At 43.7% G+C, this 13,857-nt stretch overlaps 1 protein-coding gene across 1 annotated transcript; it reads left to right on the top strand.

Moving 5' to 3' along the window:
• The first annotated feature begins 1,955 nt into the window (after window positions 1-1,955).
• Window positions 1,956-12,524, top strand: LOC143297207 (calcium and integrin-binding family member 2-like). The gene is made up of 6 exons (XM_076609419.1): window positions 1,956-2,332; window positions 3,673-3,825; window positions 5,287-5,434; window positions 7,161-7,267; window positions 8,592-8,680; window positions 12,307-12,524. The coding sequence occupies exons 1-6, from the start codon at window positions 2,282-2,284 to the stop codon at window positions 12,326-12,328; spliced, it is 570 nt and encodes a 189-aa protein (XP_076465534.1). The 5' UTR covers window positions 1,956-2,281; the 3' UTR covers window positions 12,329-12,524.
• Window positions 12,525-13,857: the final 1,333 nt, after the last annotated feature.

Raw genomic sequence — 13,857 nt, 5'->3', positions numbered from 1 at the left:
TGCGCTAAGTGCATCAGTGCCGCTGCCGCGAACACGGGACCTCGGTTTATCGTCTTATCCCAACTATGATGCCGGACTAGGCGTCCAGACCACCACCCAAGGTCCAGTGGAGGGGGAGAAATTATCGGCGGCTGAGCCGTGATTCGAGCCAGCCCGCTCAGATTCTAGTATCGCTCCCTATGCGGACGCGTTACCTCTTGTAGGCCGCCGTCATCTGATTCCACTACCGTATATGCACATGAAGTTATTTCGAGTGCAAACTTTGTCACATAGGGAGTAATGAATTAAAATGGGAGGCCACCTTGAAGTTGGGAAGAAGATGGATGAGAGACTCGCGATTTGCGGGGTGGGGGAAGAGAGAGAGAGAGAGAGAGAGAGAGACTGGGAGTGGGGGTGGATGGTAGGCAGAACACTGTGACCACAGTAGCCTAGGCTACGTAATTGCTCTGAAGACAGGCAGGCCTAAAGCCCTATTTTATCATCCTCAATTATCGCACCTATTTTACTCAGTGCCCGGGCAACTTTTGCCAAGAAACGATATCACCATTTAGTGTTATTTGTAACCAATTTTCACGGCGGATTTCGACACTCAGTCAGTTTGTACGTTCTTTTACTAAATTTTGATGCAGATTCAGTCACTAAACTAACGTACCACCATTGATCTCGTTGCATTTTTCGTTTTTCGTCCCACGGCCAACCATGTAAATGTAACCAATAGGTGCAATAATTTACTGAGGAAGCTAAAATAGGACGTGTAGGTCAGTCCTGCATCAGTCGCACCTTAAAATCAATTTCCCTTCCCTAAATTCACCCCACGCCCACGCCCCTCTCCTTTTGTCCAACGTTGAATCAGTTCCGATGTGTCCTCAAAAAAAGCTGCCGTCCACGTGTGTTTTCCATTAGCCAATCAATAACGCACAGTGCAGTTCAATATGCTCGATGCTTGGCTCCGTCCAAACACTCGCGCGCGGGCAGCAGTGATAAAAGACCTTTGCTGGGTTGCAATCTCTATCGATGACACACTGATACCTGCTTGTGGGTCGATAGTTTCGTGCATTTAGTTTTCGGGGCCTCTGACGGCTTAATTAGCCTCAGTGTCTCAGTCATGAGCCAGTGACATATCTTTGAAAAGAAATCAGTCGGACTGCAACCACCACCACCACCACCACCACCACACACACACACACACACACACACACATATATATATATATATATGTGCTATATCAAACTTACTTTGGCGGAGGGATTGGGGAAGGGGTGGTGGGGAGAGGGGCGAGAATAGAGGGTTTTAGGGAAGCTTATAGTAGTTAAGTGTGATGTTTTTCCGCTTAACAAGAGATCTTATATGCTGTAGTACTATAACGACTTTTTAATAAGCTTTATATTCCGATTTCCTTAGAATTTTTCTAGAAAATTTGCTTTACAATGAGTCTTGCTGCCATATAAGATGACATTTACATACAAACAAATTAAAACTGAAGTAAGAAATAAATTTCAAAGTCCACAGCAATAGTTGTTGACCTTGTATCAACATAAAAATTGATACTGAAGTATAAAGATAAAATGAATTTAAAAAAAAAAAAAAGAAAGAAAGAAAAGAGTTCACAATAGTTGTTGACCCAATATCAGTCAACCTGCAAAAGTAATTGAATGGTGTACACAGGAAAATAAATCATCAATTTGCCTTTCTCAGCAATAATGTATCTTGCCTTTTGTGGACAATTGATAAGACTGCTTTTCTCGGCAACAATGTGATCATCCCGCCTCAGTCTTACTTTGATGACAATATTCAGTCCTGCTCGTTTGTGTGCTGTTTCGGGTAACTGCTGATCAACTGAAATCCCCCACTACGTCATCAGTACTATCCTCTATACCACCACCCCTGTGGTCGGTTTTATCGATCAGCAAGTCCACCCGTAGCGAGTGTGCGTCGGGTACCACGGCGCACAGAAATCAACCAGCGCTTCAGAATGATTAGAATAGACGCATGGGTTAAAATTGCAATGCTAACGGGGAAGCTTGTTAGTATCGGCCAGTTTGCCATTTGTCACTCTCTTCCTTGTTTGAAGTTTCCAGTGTGGAAGAGCAAATATCACCAGTTTTGTATGGTGTTTGGCACTACCATTCTCAGTGGAGTTGGCTTTCGTGTCCAGTGTTTAGGGTGTTTTTGGAATCAGTTCGCGTGTTACTCTGTTGATTAGTTTTGTGCAAACTGGTTGTGTTTGTTGGGTTTGCTTGTGTCGTTCGTCGGTTTGATTCATGCAGTTGTTGGAGCCAAGATGGGAAACAAGGTGTCTACCTTCACACCAGAGCAGTTGGAAGCATATGAGGTTGGTGGCATTTATTTGTTTCGTGTTCTGTTGTGTTTCTCGAACATTCTCTACAGCTGAGTTTTCCCCTTTTCTGTGTGATAAAAAAAATTAACTGAAATAAAATCAAATCACGTTCTAGCCCGGACCACCGCAGAAGGGTCTGCCCAACACACACATTTCATCAGCTGAAAATATAGATGCTCCGTCTGTGTGTGTGTGTGTGTGTGTGTGTGTGTGTGTGTGTGTGTGTGTGGAGAGAGAGAGAGACAGACAGACAGACAGACACAGACACAGACAGACAAACATGAGCGTCGGAGAGGTCGGACTGGAGAGAGAGGGACACGGCACGGATATAGTATTCAACAAAAGTCACGGCCCCTCATGGAATCGGAGGGACGTGGTGGCGGTCTCTACCCCAGCCGGTGTTTTGGACACAGCTCACTCAGCCTGGCAGTAAAAATCCGAGCCCTAGGACTGGAACCCGCGGCGGACATTCGCTGCCTTGTCCAGCGCATTCAGTTACCCGTGACTAAGCCATGGCTTCCCCGTGTATGGGAGACTCAGGATGAGCGGCTTGGGGCGAGAGGGTCGGGGTGTGGACTTGGGGGCTGGGTAGGGGAGGGGACGGGGGCAATAGCCGAATTGTTAAAGCGTTGGACTTTCATACTGAGGGTCCCAGGTTCGAATCTCGGTGACGGCGCCTGGCGGGTAAAGGGTGGACGGAGATTTTTCCGATGTCCCAGGCCGGTCAACATATGTGCAGACCTGCTATAGTGCCTGAACCCCCTTCGTGTGTATACGCACGCAGAAGATCAAATAGACATGTTAAAGATCCTGTAATCCATGTCAGCGTTCGGTGGGTGATGGAAACAACAACATACCCAGCATGCACACCCACCCCCGCCCCCGAAAACGGAGTATGGCGGTGTAAATAAAACGGTCATACACGTAAAATGTTACATGTCTGTCTGAGTGTGTTGTGTACGTGCCTGAAATCTGATTGAATGACACAGGAAACGAATGATGAGCGCCCAGTGACAGCCGCCGTCCGAGTCAGTCGGCTCTACCCAGACAGGCAGCCTGTTGTGCAAATGACACTATGTTTGTAAAGCGCTTAGAGCTTGGTCTCCGACCGATAACAGGCGCTGTATAAGTATCTAATCAATCAATTTCATTCCGCTAAACGTCGCGGACGACGAAACAGAAATAACAACAATAACACACACACACACACACACACACACACACACACACACACACACACACATACACACACACACACACACACACACAAACGCCGGTGACTATGACTGCGTGTCAACGTCATGCACCATCAGATTCCCGGGGTCCACTTTCAGGACTGCACGTTCTTCACGGAGAAGGAAATCCTTCGTATCTTCTCCCGCTACCAGGGCCTGGCCCCGGACACTGTGCCCTACGACATGACGGGCAAGGAGGCACAGACGGTTCGAATCCCGCACGCTGCCATCCTCAACATGCCGGAACTCAAGGTAAGCTTGTTTCTGAATTAATCATGTTGCTTATATTGCCGACAAAAAGGCTATTTTTCAACTGACAACAACAACAAGGTGGAACTCAAGGTAAGCTTGTTTCAAAATTAATCATGTTGCTTTTATAGCGCACAAATTGGCTATTTAACAACAACAACAAAATGATGATAACAATAACAAAGAAACAAACCAACAAACAAACAAAAACAAACAAACAAACATAAAACAAACAAACAAACAAACAACAACAAAAAAACAAAAACAAAAAAAGACGAAGAAGAGGGAAGGAAAGGGATGAACTATGAAAGCAAGCAAACGAGCGAGCAAAACAACTTCCAACACAAGCAGCTGAATGATTAACAATTGACCCAACTAAGGTCAGTGATCGACAAAGTGACTGACAAATCTCACAACAAACTATATACAGATAACCATTCACCCACGGCGTGATCATCCACCCGCTCACCCGTCTAACTAACTGGCCTGATAACTGAGTGGCTGGCTAACAAACATCACACGATCGAGGTACTTCTAGATCTGTCAACCATTTTGTTTGCAAAATAGAATAAAGGAAACGAAACCAACGATACAATTTTTGAAATGACCTGACGTATGACCAGGCCTAGGCCTACATAATTGACGAAGAAACACACTGTATATAAATGGATTCAACATAAAATGCAAGCAGTTCCTATTCGGTTGAACGGATTGATGATTGTTATTTAAGTGCCACTGCGCGTTTCTAATAATATTACCACTGCAGCTTTTGCTCCGACAATCACATTATTTTTACTTAAGTTTGTGTGGACGTATATTTTATCTAAAAGTGTTAAATTAGAAAGTCGTAGGTTAGGTTTATCGGGTGGTTGAAGCTGTCATGCATCTGGATAAAGGATTTAAAGAATTAAAGATAATAAAAGAATTAGAGTATCCTCTTCCACGGGCAGTACATGAACCTCCTTATCCTGACCTTATAAACCTAACCACAAACCTTCACTGAATTACATTAATTATTTCCGTGTAGATAAATCAGCCAACTAAGATAATTAAAACTGTTGCAGGTCTACACACACACTCCACACACACACACACACACACACACCGCTTGAAATAACATCTGCAATCGTTCTTAGATGAGAAAACGTTGGAGTTAAAGCGTCGATATGAGAGACTCCGGAGCATTTGTTGGGAGTTTTGAACAGACAGTAATTTGTATTTCATGGTGGGCAATATAGCTTCAGTTAGAGTTTGGTCAACGATTGTGTTTTCATTTGTGCGGAACTGGACAATATCGCGTGTTGTTATCACACACACACACACACACACACACACACACCAATCAAAACAACACTGAGCAACAGCAACAGCAACACTTGATAACAACGATAACCTAACTCACTGAATGGCCGACCAGCACAGTCAGTTAACTTACCAACCCTGCCACCAACGATTTCGTTGCAGGAAAACCCCTTCAAGGAACAGATCTGCAAAGTGTTCTCAGAGCCGGAGTCCGGACAGATGACCTTTGAGGAGTTCCTCGACATGTTCAGCGTCTTCAGCGAGTCGGCCCCACGTGACGTCAAGGCCGTGTACGCCTTCAAAATATACGGTGGGCATTTTAAAAAATATCTTAATTTTTAAAAATTTTATTTCATTCCCCTTGAAAGGTTCTTGAATTGGTCTTGATATGTGTCATGCGTTTGCGCGGTGTGAGAACGGTGTGCATTTTTTTTTTTTTAACCCCTTAAAAGGGTTTTGAAAATTGTCTTGAAATGTGTAAAGCCGCGTTCAGGCGGCGTGAGAAATCGTCTTTCAATAGTTTGTACGTTCCATTTACACTTCTCACTGTACTGAGGCGGACGATGTGTGAAGTGTTGGCTGTGTCATTAGTGCACTCGTACCACGCCGACGCTCACGCCTAACCCTCCATTCCATTTTTTAACAAGAGAGGCAAGGCCTTCAAGACTCATTTGTGATACACTTAAAAAAAAAAAAAAAAAAAAAAAAAAAATCCAAGCTTTTTAAGATGAGAAACATCAGTTTAAAGCAAATTAAGTCCCATAGCATTAATTACAGAGTAATTTCCCTTCTTTACTAACTGCACCAAAACGTTTGCAAAATAAATAAAACTTCCATGCTTAGCAAAAGAAGTTCCTGTTTGAACAAAAAATGATAATAATGACTGCTCTTGTTGTTGGGTCAGAATATCAGATCAAAGTGCCAAGTTTAGAGAATACAAAAAATATAAATATAACAGTAAATGCAGTTTGCATATAATTAGGCTTCATTTTTTTTGTGCCCATCCCAGAGGTACAATATTGTTTTAAACAAGATGACTGGAAAGAACTGAATTTTTCCTATTTTTATGCCTTATTTGGTGTCAACTGACAAAGTATTTGCAGAGAAAATGTCAATGTTAAAGTTTACCACGGACACAGACACACACACACACACACACACACACACACACACACAGACAACCGAACGCCGGGTTAAAACATAGACTCACTTTGTTTACACAAGTGAGTCAAAAACATTCAAATACAAAACAAAAACCTCAAGACTAAGATGATGTCCTAGCAGGTGTTCTTGCCACAGTGCCCACTGCCTGTCAGCCTCACTCACACATTCTGCCGGTGCACCCAAGTCAACCACGTCTCTACAGTCCTACCAAAGCACCTGCTTGCTCAGTGATGCTGTCTCTTCAGTTCAGAGTCAGTGGTTGGAGCCAAAAATTGACACACAGCTCTTTGAAAATGCCCAGGGTGCTACTGATTTAATCCCTCATCCACACATCATTGTTGTGCCCTCAGATTTAATCCCTAAATTACTATTGTTCTTGTTCACAAAACGATAAACACATAATCATCAGAAACTCTAACCCAAGCAAAAACGGAAAAAAAGGAATAAAAATAAGGCCTTACCAAATAGGCCAAGCTAGGCTGCTATAGAAGAACAAAGGAAGATATTTTTACACTTTGGAAGGTGGGAAAATGAACAAAGAATGCTCACAGGAACTCACCAATCAGTTCGAAACATTCTCAAGATGGTGCAACTTAGGTCCCCGATCGCTCAAAGGTATAACATATTATTAGTAGTGGTAGTAGTTTTTTTGTGTTTTTTTTCCCCAAGGCCTGACTAAGCGCGTTGGGTTACGCTGCTGGTCACCGGGCATCTGCTTGGCAGATGTAGTGTAGCGTATATGGATTTGTCCGAACGCAGTGATGCCTCCTTGAGCTACTGAAACTGAAACTGAAACTCAAAGGTATAAAGGTGTGTGTGTGTGTGTGTGTGTGTGTGTGTGTGTGTGTGTGTGTGTGTGCGTGCGTGCACAGACTGGGACGGGGACGGCCACCTGAACAAGTCAGACCTGCGGGCCACCCTCCTGAAGCTGACCCAGGAAGGACTGACCGAGGACGAGGCCTCGTTTGTCGTGGACAAGGTGGGCGTTTCTCGCCACCAGTTCTCCTCTCTTCTCTCTGTCTCTCTCTTAGTCTCTGTCTTTGTCTTTGTCTCTGTCTCTCTCTCTCTCTCTCTCTCTCTCTCTCTCTCTTCTGAGTCTTCTTCTTCTTATTATTATTCCAGTGGTTAGTTACGTGAGTGTTTTCCGGCAGGTGCTTCCGTGAGTGAGTGAGTGTGTGTGTGTGTGTGTGTGTGTGTGGAGAGGGGAGCCGGGTTAGGGAGCTGGGAACGAAATGTATAGCGCTTTGAGCAGTATTTGTGAAGAAATGCGCTCTGTAAATGTCCATTCTTCTTCTTTTTTTAAATTTTATTATTATTATTTAAAAAAAGAGATTTTATTGATGACTGATGATGATGATTATGATTAGTATTACTTTATAAGATCGATCGTTTCTGTTGAGAACCATCCATGAAAATGACCCTTTGCGATCTACTGCGCAGAAAGCAACAAACTTTGATTTGATCTGGTTTCTGTCGAGGACAAGGTATTCTTTCTCTCCCTATTTAAAATTGATTCTTTGTTCAGCAAGAACTGTAAGTATACTATAATCATGTGTGTGTCAGTGTGTGTGTGTGTGTGTGTGTGTGTGTGTGTGTGTGTGTGTGTGTGTACATAAAAGCATGTTATCCACTCCGGGTAATTATGTATTTCATGATACACTCCTGAACACGCAACGCAACGAGAAAATTAGCAGAGTGAATAAAGGGAAACAACTCATACATTCCTCGCATAAACAAAATTCTTGGCTGCAAATAATTGCTGCCCCTGATGCATGCTTCCAAACAACGAAAAGAAACCCAAAAGTAGAGAGAAATAAAGCACGGAAAAAAAGAGAGAAAATAACAGGGGGAAGAGAAGAAGAAGAAGAAGTGTGTGTGTGTGTGTGTGTGTGTGTGTGTGTGTGTGTGTGTAAGTGGGCGGGCGGGCGGGCCGCGCGCGCGCTCTCGCGTGTGTCAGTGTGTGTGTGTGTGTGTGTGTGTGTGTGTGTGTGTGTGTGTGTGTGTGTGTGTGTGTGTGTGTGTGTGTGTGTGTGTGTGTGTCTGAGCGGCGCTCGCACTCCCGTGTAGAGTCACTCACATATCCCCCCTCCACCCCCCGCCCCCTCTTAAAAACCAAACCAAAACCAAACGATCAAACAAAACGAAAAAGCTGTCAGTCACTCAACGAACCACACCCACCCACCCACCCAGTCAACCTCCTCCCATCCATCACTGATTCAGTAAGTCACTCCACTCAACAGATCAGCCAGTCAATCAACTGATCAGTCCATCAAATCAGATCGATCATTAATTTTCATGGACAGGTACTGGAGGAGGCAGATCTGGACGATGACAGCATGCTGTCCTTTGTGGAGTTTGAACACGTTATATCCAGGGCTCCTGATTTCCTCAAGTGAGTGTTGTTGTGTGGTGTTGGAAAGTATAGTGTGTTGTGTTGTGTTGTGTTGTGTTGTGTTGTGTTGGAAAGTATAATGTGTTGTGTTATGTGGTGTATTTCCTCAAGTGAGTGTTGTGTTGTGTTGGAAAGCACAGTGTGTTGTGTTTTGCTGTGTTGTGTTTTGTTGTGTTGTGTTGGAAAGTATAGTGTGTTGTGTTGTGTTGTGTTGGAAAGTATAGTGTGTTGTGTTATGTGGTGTATTTCCTCAAGTGAGTGTTGTGTTGTGTTGTGTTGGAAAGCACAGTGTGTTGTGTTGTGTTTTGTTGTGTTGTGTTGCGTTGTGTTGTGTTGGAAAGTATAGTGTGTTTTTTGTTGTGTGTTGTGTTGGAAAGTATAGTGTGCTGTGTTGTGTTGTGTTGTGTTGGAAAGTATGGTGTGTTGTCTTATGTGGTGTATTTCCTCAAGTGAGTGTTGTGTTGTGTTGTGTTGTGTTGGAAAGCACAGTGTGTTGTGTTGTGTTTTGTTGTGTTGTGTTTTGTTGTGTTGTGTTGGAAAGTATAGTGTGTTTTGTTGTGTGTTGTGTTGAAGAAGAAGGGGCAAAACAGTACAAAGCAGTTAACACCGAAATCAAGAGAAGCATGAAGAAGGCAAGGGAGAATTGGATTGAAGGAAAATGCCAGGACATAGAGGAAAACCTGACAAGAAACAACAGCAAGAAAGCCTACCAAGTTGTGAAAGAACTTACCAACACAAGGCAAGGTAGAACTATGTCCAACATCCAGACCAAGGATGGAAAATGTCTAACAGAAGAACAAGACATCCTAAAGCGATGGACAGAATACTGCTCAGAGCTATACAACATACAGACCACAGGTGATCCAGCAATACTGAATGTCCCACCAGCCACTGATAACAGTAATCACCCCATACTCCGTGAAGAAATAGAGGCAGCAATAGCATCGCTGAAAAAAGGGAAATCGGCAGGAGTGGACAACATCCCATCAGAACTGGTCCAAGCAGGGGGTGAAGTTATGATAGATGTGCTACTGAAAATCTGCAACAAGATCTGGCAAACAGGGGAATGGCCCACACCGTGGACACAATCACTGATCATCACCCTTCCCAAAAAGGGCAATCTCCAGCAGTGTCAAAACTACCGCACCATCAGCCTGATTAGTCATCCCAGCAAAGTCATGTTGAAAATCCTGCTTAACAGACTGAAACCACAAGCAGAAAACATCATTGCTGAAGAACAGGCAGGTTTCAGACCAGGAAGGAGCACAACTGAACAAATCTTCAACTTGAGGTTGCTATGTGAGAGGTACCATCAACACCAACAAGACCTCTACCATGTCTTCATTGATTTTAAGAAGGCATTTGACAGGGTCTGGCATGCAGCTCTGTGGGCTACCATGAATCTGTACAACATCAACGCCAACCTGATCAGACTGATACAGCACCTCTATGACAAAGCCACCAGCGCCGTCTACCTCAACAATAGCATCGGGGACTGGTTCAGAACCACAGTCGGAGTGAGACAAGGCTGCCTACTCTCCCCAACACTCTTCAACATCTTCTTAGAAAGAATAATGACTGACGCACTGGAAGAGCATGTAGGAACAGTCAGCATAGGCGGCAGAACAATCACAAACCTACGTTTTGCCGACGACATTGATGGACTGGCTGGAAAAGAAGAAGAACTGGCAAGCCTGGTCAAACATCTAGACAAAGCCTCCACATCGTATGGAATGCAAATCAGTGCGGAGAAAACCAAACTGATGACTAACAACACCAACGGCATCAGCATTGACATCAAAGTCAACGACGAAAAGCTTAAAACAGTCCACAGCTTCAAATATCTGGGAGCAATCGTGTCAGATGAAGGATCTAAACCAGAAGTACTCTCGAGAACTGCCCAAACAACAACGGCACTCAACAAGCTGAACACCATCTGGAACAACAAAAACATCGCTCTCAGCTCAAAAATCAGACTGATGCGTTCCCTGGTTATATCAATATTGCTCTACGCCTGCGAGACTTGGACCCTGACTGCAGACATCGAGAGAAGAATCCAAGCTGTCGAGATGAGATGCTTTCGTAGACTACTTGGCATCTCCTACAGAGACCACATCACTAACACGGAAGTGAAGAACAGAATCCAGCAAAGTATTGGACCCTACGAAGACCTTCTGTCCATAGTGAAAAAACGCAAACTTAGATGGTATGGACACATCTCCCGATCATCTGGTCTTGCCAAAACGTTCCTGCAAGGCACCGTACAAGGAGGCAGAAGGAGAGGACGGCAGAAGAAGAGATGGGAAGACAACATCCGGGGGTGGACAGGCTTGACGCTCGGTGACGCCTTGAGGAAATCAGAAAACCGTGAAGAGTGGAGAGGAGTGGTGGCCAGGTCAGCAGCGGTGCCCCAACGGTCTGAACCCAGACTACGGGAGAGGTGAAGGTGAAGGTGAAGGTGTGTTGGAAAGTATAGTGTTTTGTGTTGTGTTGTGTTGTGTTGTGTTGGAAAGTATAATGTGTTGTGTTATGTGGTGTATTTCCTCAAGTGAGTGTTGTGTTGTGTTGTGTTGGAAAGCACAGTGTGTTGTGTTTTGTTGTGTTGTGTTGTGTTGGAAAGTATAGTGTGTTTTGTTGTGTGTTGTGTTGGAAAGTATAGTGTGTTGTGTTATGTTGTGTTGTGTTGGAAAGTATAATGTGTTGTGTTATGTGGTGTATTTCCTCAAGTGAGTGTTGTGTTGTGTTGTGTTGTGTTGTGTTGTGTTGTGTGTTGGAAAGCACAGTGTGTTGTGTTGTGTTTTGTTGTGTTGTGTTGGAAAGTATGGTGTGTTGTGTTATGTGGTGTATTTCCTCAAGTGAGTGTAGTGTTGTGTTGTGTTGGAAAGCATAGTGTGTTGTGTTGCGTGGTGTTGTGTTTTGTGTTCTGTGTTGTGTTGTGTGTGGCGTGGCGTGTTGTGTGGTGTTATGTGTTGTGGTGTTGTGTTGTTTTGTGGGGTTTGGCGTGGTGTGTTGTGTTCTGTGTGTTGTTTGGTGTGGCGTGTTATGATGTGTTGCGTTGCGCTGTGTTGTGGTGTGCTATGGCGTATTGTTATGGTGTTGTGTGCTACGGCGTATTGTTATGGTGTTGTGGTGTGCTTTGACGTATAGTTATGGTATTGTGGTGTGCTTTGACGTATAGTTATGGTATTGTGGTGTGCTTTTACGTATAGTGTTGTGCTGTGTAGTACGATGTTGTGGCGGGTGGGGTGGGGTGTCTTTGCTAAAAAAACCCCAACCCAAACCCTTCCTCTGTTTGCAAGTGTGACTTTTTAGGCGGATTTTTCTCCTTCAAACTATAGCATCTTGAGTAGCAAGTTGATCAACTACCAACTCCAAAAAAGAAGGGGAAGAAAAGGTGTGTGGGTGAAGAGGGAGGGGGAGGGGGGGAAGCTTAGTACTAATGTATGTTTGTCTCTATCAGTCACTCTGTCTCAGTCCATGCACAAATCTATTCACCAGTCTATCTGTATATTTGTTAACGCACATTTTCTTTTGTATTTAATACACACTTATCTTCCACCACATAATTTTGTCACTCACAACCTACCCACTGTTTGAATGATGTGTTTACCTATACTGTGTTTCAGTACTTTCCACATAAGAATCTGAGGGGGGTGTTGGGAGTGATGTGGAACTGGCCAGCAAGTTTTCAGCCACTGCGTGTGTTGTGGGCTGGAACAGAAACGATGTACTGGACCTGATGTCGCTGTCAGTGGCCATGTTGTTACTTTCGGTAATGGTGCGCGCGCGTGTGTGTATGTGTATCTGTGAGAGAGAGAGAGAGAGAGAGAGAGAGAGAGAGAGAGAGAGAGAGTGTGTGTGAGAGAGAGTGTGTGTGTGTGTGTGAGAGAGAGAGAGAGAGAGAGAGAGTGTGTGTGTGTGTGAGAGAGAGAGAGAGAGAGAGAGAGAGAGAGAGAGAGAGAGAGAGAGAGAGAGAGAGAGAGAGAATGTTGACATGCGTGCACGTAGTTCGCCACCTTTTCAAACACCATTTCCTTTCTATCACTGTCATTCTCAGCCCTACTATATACATTGTCCCAATGTGTTCAGAAAACTTGATATTCACGTCCAGAACAACTTTTGAAATAAATGATTTTTAAATATATATTGTTAGTGTTATGCTGTACATAATATCTTGACAGTTTGATAGTAATTACGTTGTAATGTTGTAGTAATCAAACTCATTGGGAAAGTGATCATCGTACGTACTCCTCTACCCTCCCTTCCACTACCCCCTCCCCAGTGACTGTCCATTTATTTTCCGTATTGCGTAATTTCTTCTGGCATTACTGTGATTTGACTTTGGATTAAATGCTTTGTTGGTTCTAATAATTCCACACACACATATATATATATATATATGATGTAGTTTTCACATTGGTGTTCATGACACACCTCGAGACAAATATTTACAGACACAATGTTTCAAGCAATAAACGATACGTGACAAATTTGTGGAGCTGTGTGAGTTGTGGAGTTCGTGTTGCTTACAGGCCAGCCCACAGCAATGGCAGCATGAGTGCTGAACAAATCCCGAAAACAGAGTATAGATGCTATACATGGCAGGGTAAAAACAGTCATAGATGTAAAAACCCGCTCGTGCATACCAGTGGAAGTAGGAGTCGCGGATCATGAATACAGAAGAAGAAGAAGAAAAGAAATAAAGAGAGAAAGGGAAGGAGGCAGAGAGAGAGACAGACAGACAGACACAGACAGACAGAAACTGAAAGAAAAACCGACAACCAGACAGACAGGCAGAGAGAATCTGAAATTCGTTAGGCTGCTCTGGACCTAATTAAAACGTACGTCTTTGGTTTTCTCTTTATTCGTAAGAGAATGCAGAAGAAGAAGAAGAAAAGAAATAAAGAGAGAAAGGGAAGGAGGCAGAGAGAAAGAGAGACAGACAGACACAGACAGACAGAAACTGACAGAAAAACCGACAACCAGACAGATTGGCAGAGAGAATCTGAAATTCGTTAGGCTGCTCTGAACCTAATTCAAACGTACGTCTTTGGTTTTCTCTTTATTCGTAAGAGTGAGTCAGGCATAACATTTTGATGTGAAATACAAACAAGAATCGTGATAGTCAACTTTTTTGTGTAAGTGAACATGTCAAGACATTACAAGTTACATGAAAC

Source organism: Babylonia areolata, chromosome 22 (assembly GCF_041734735.1).
Source record: "Babylonia areolata isolate BAREFJ2019XMU chromosome 22, ASM4173473v1, whole genome shotgun sequence".
NCBI classification, from domain to species: domain Eukaryota; kingdom Metazoa; phylum Mollusca; class Gastropoda; order Neogastropoda; family Buccinidae; genus Babylonia; species Babylonia areolata.
Note: the sequence above shows the minus strand (reverse complement) of the source record. Positions and strands in the feature narration are given on the sequence as shown.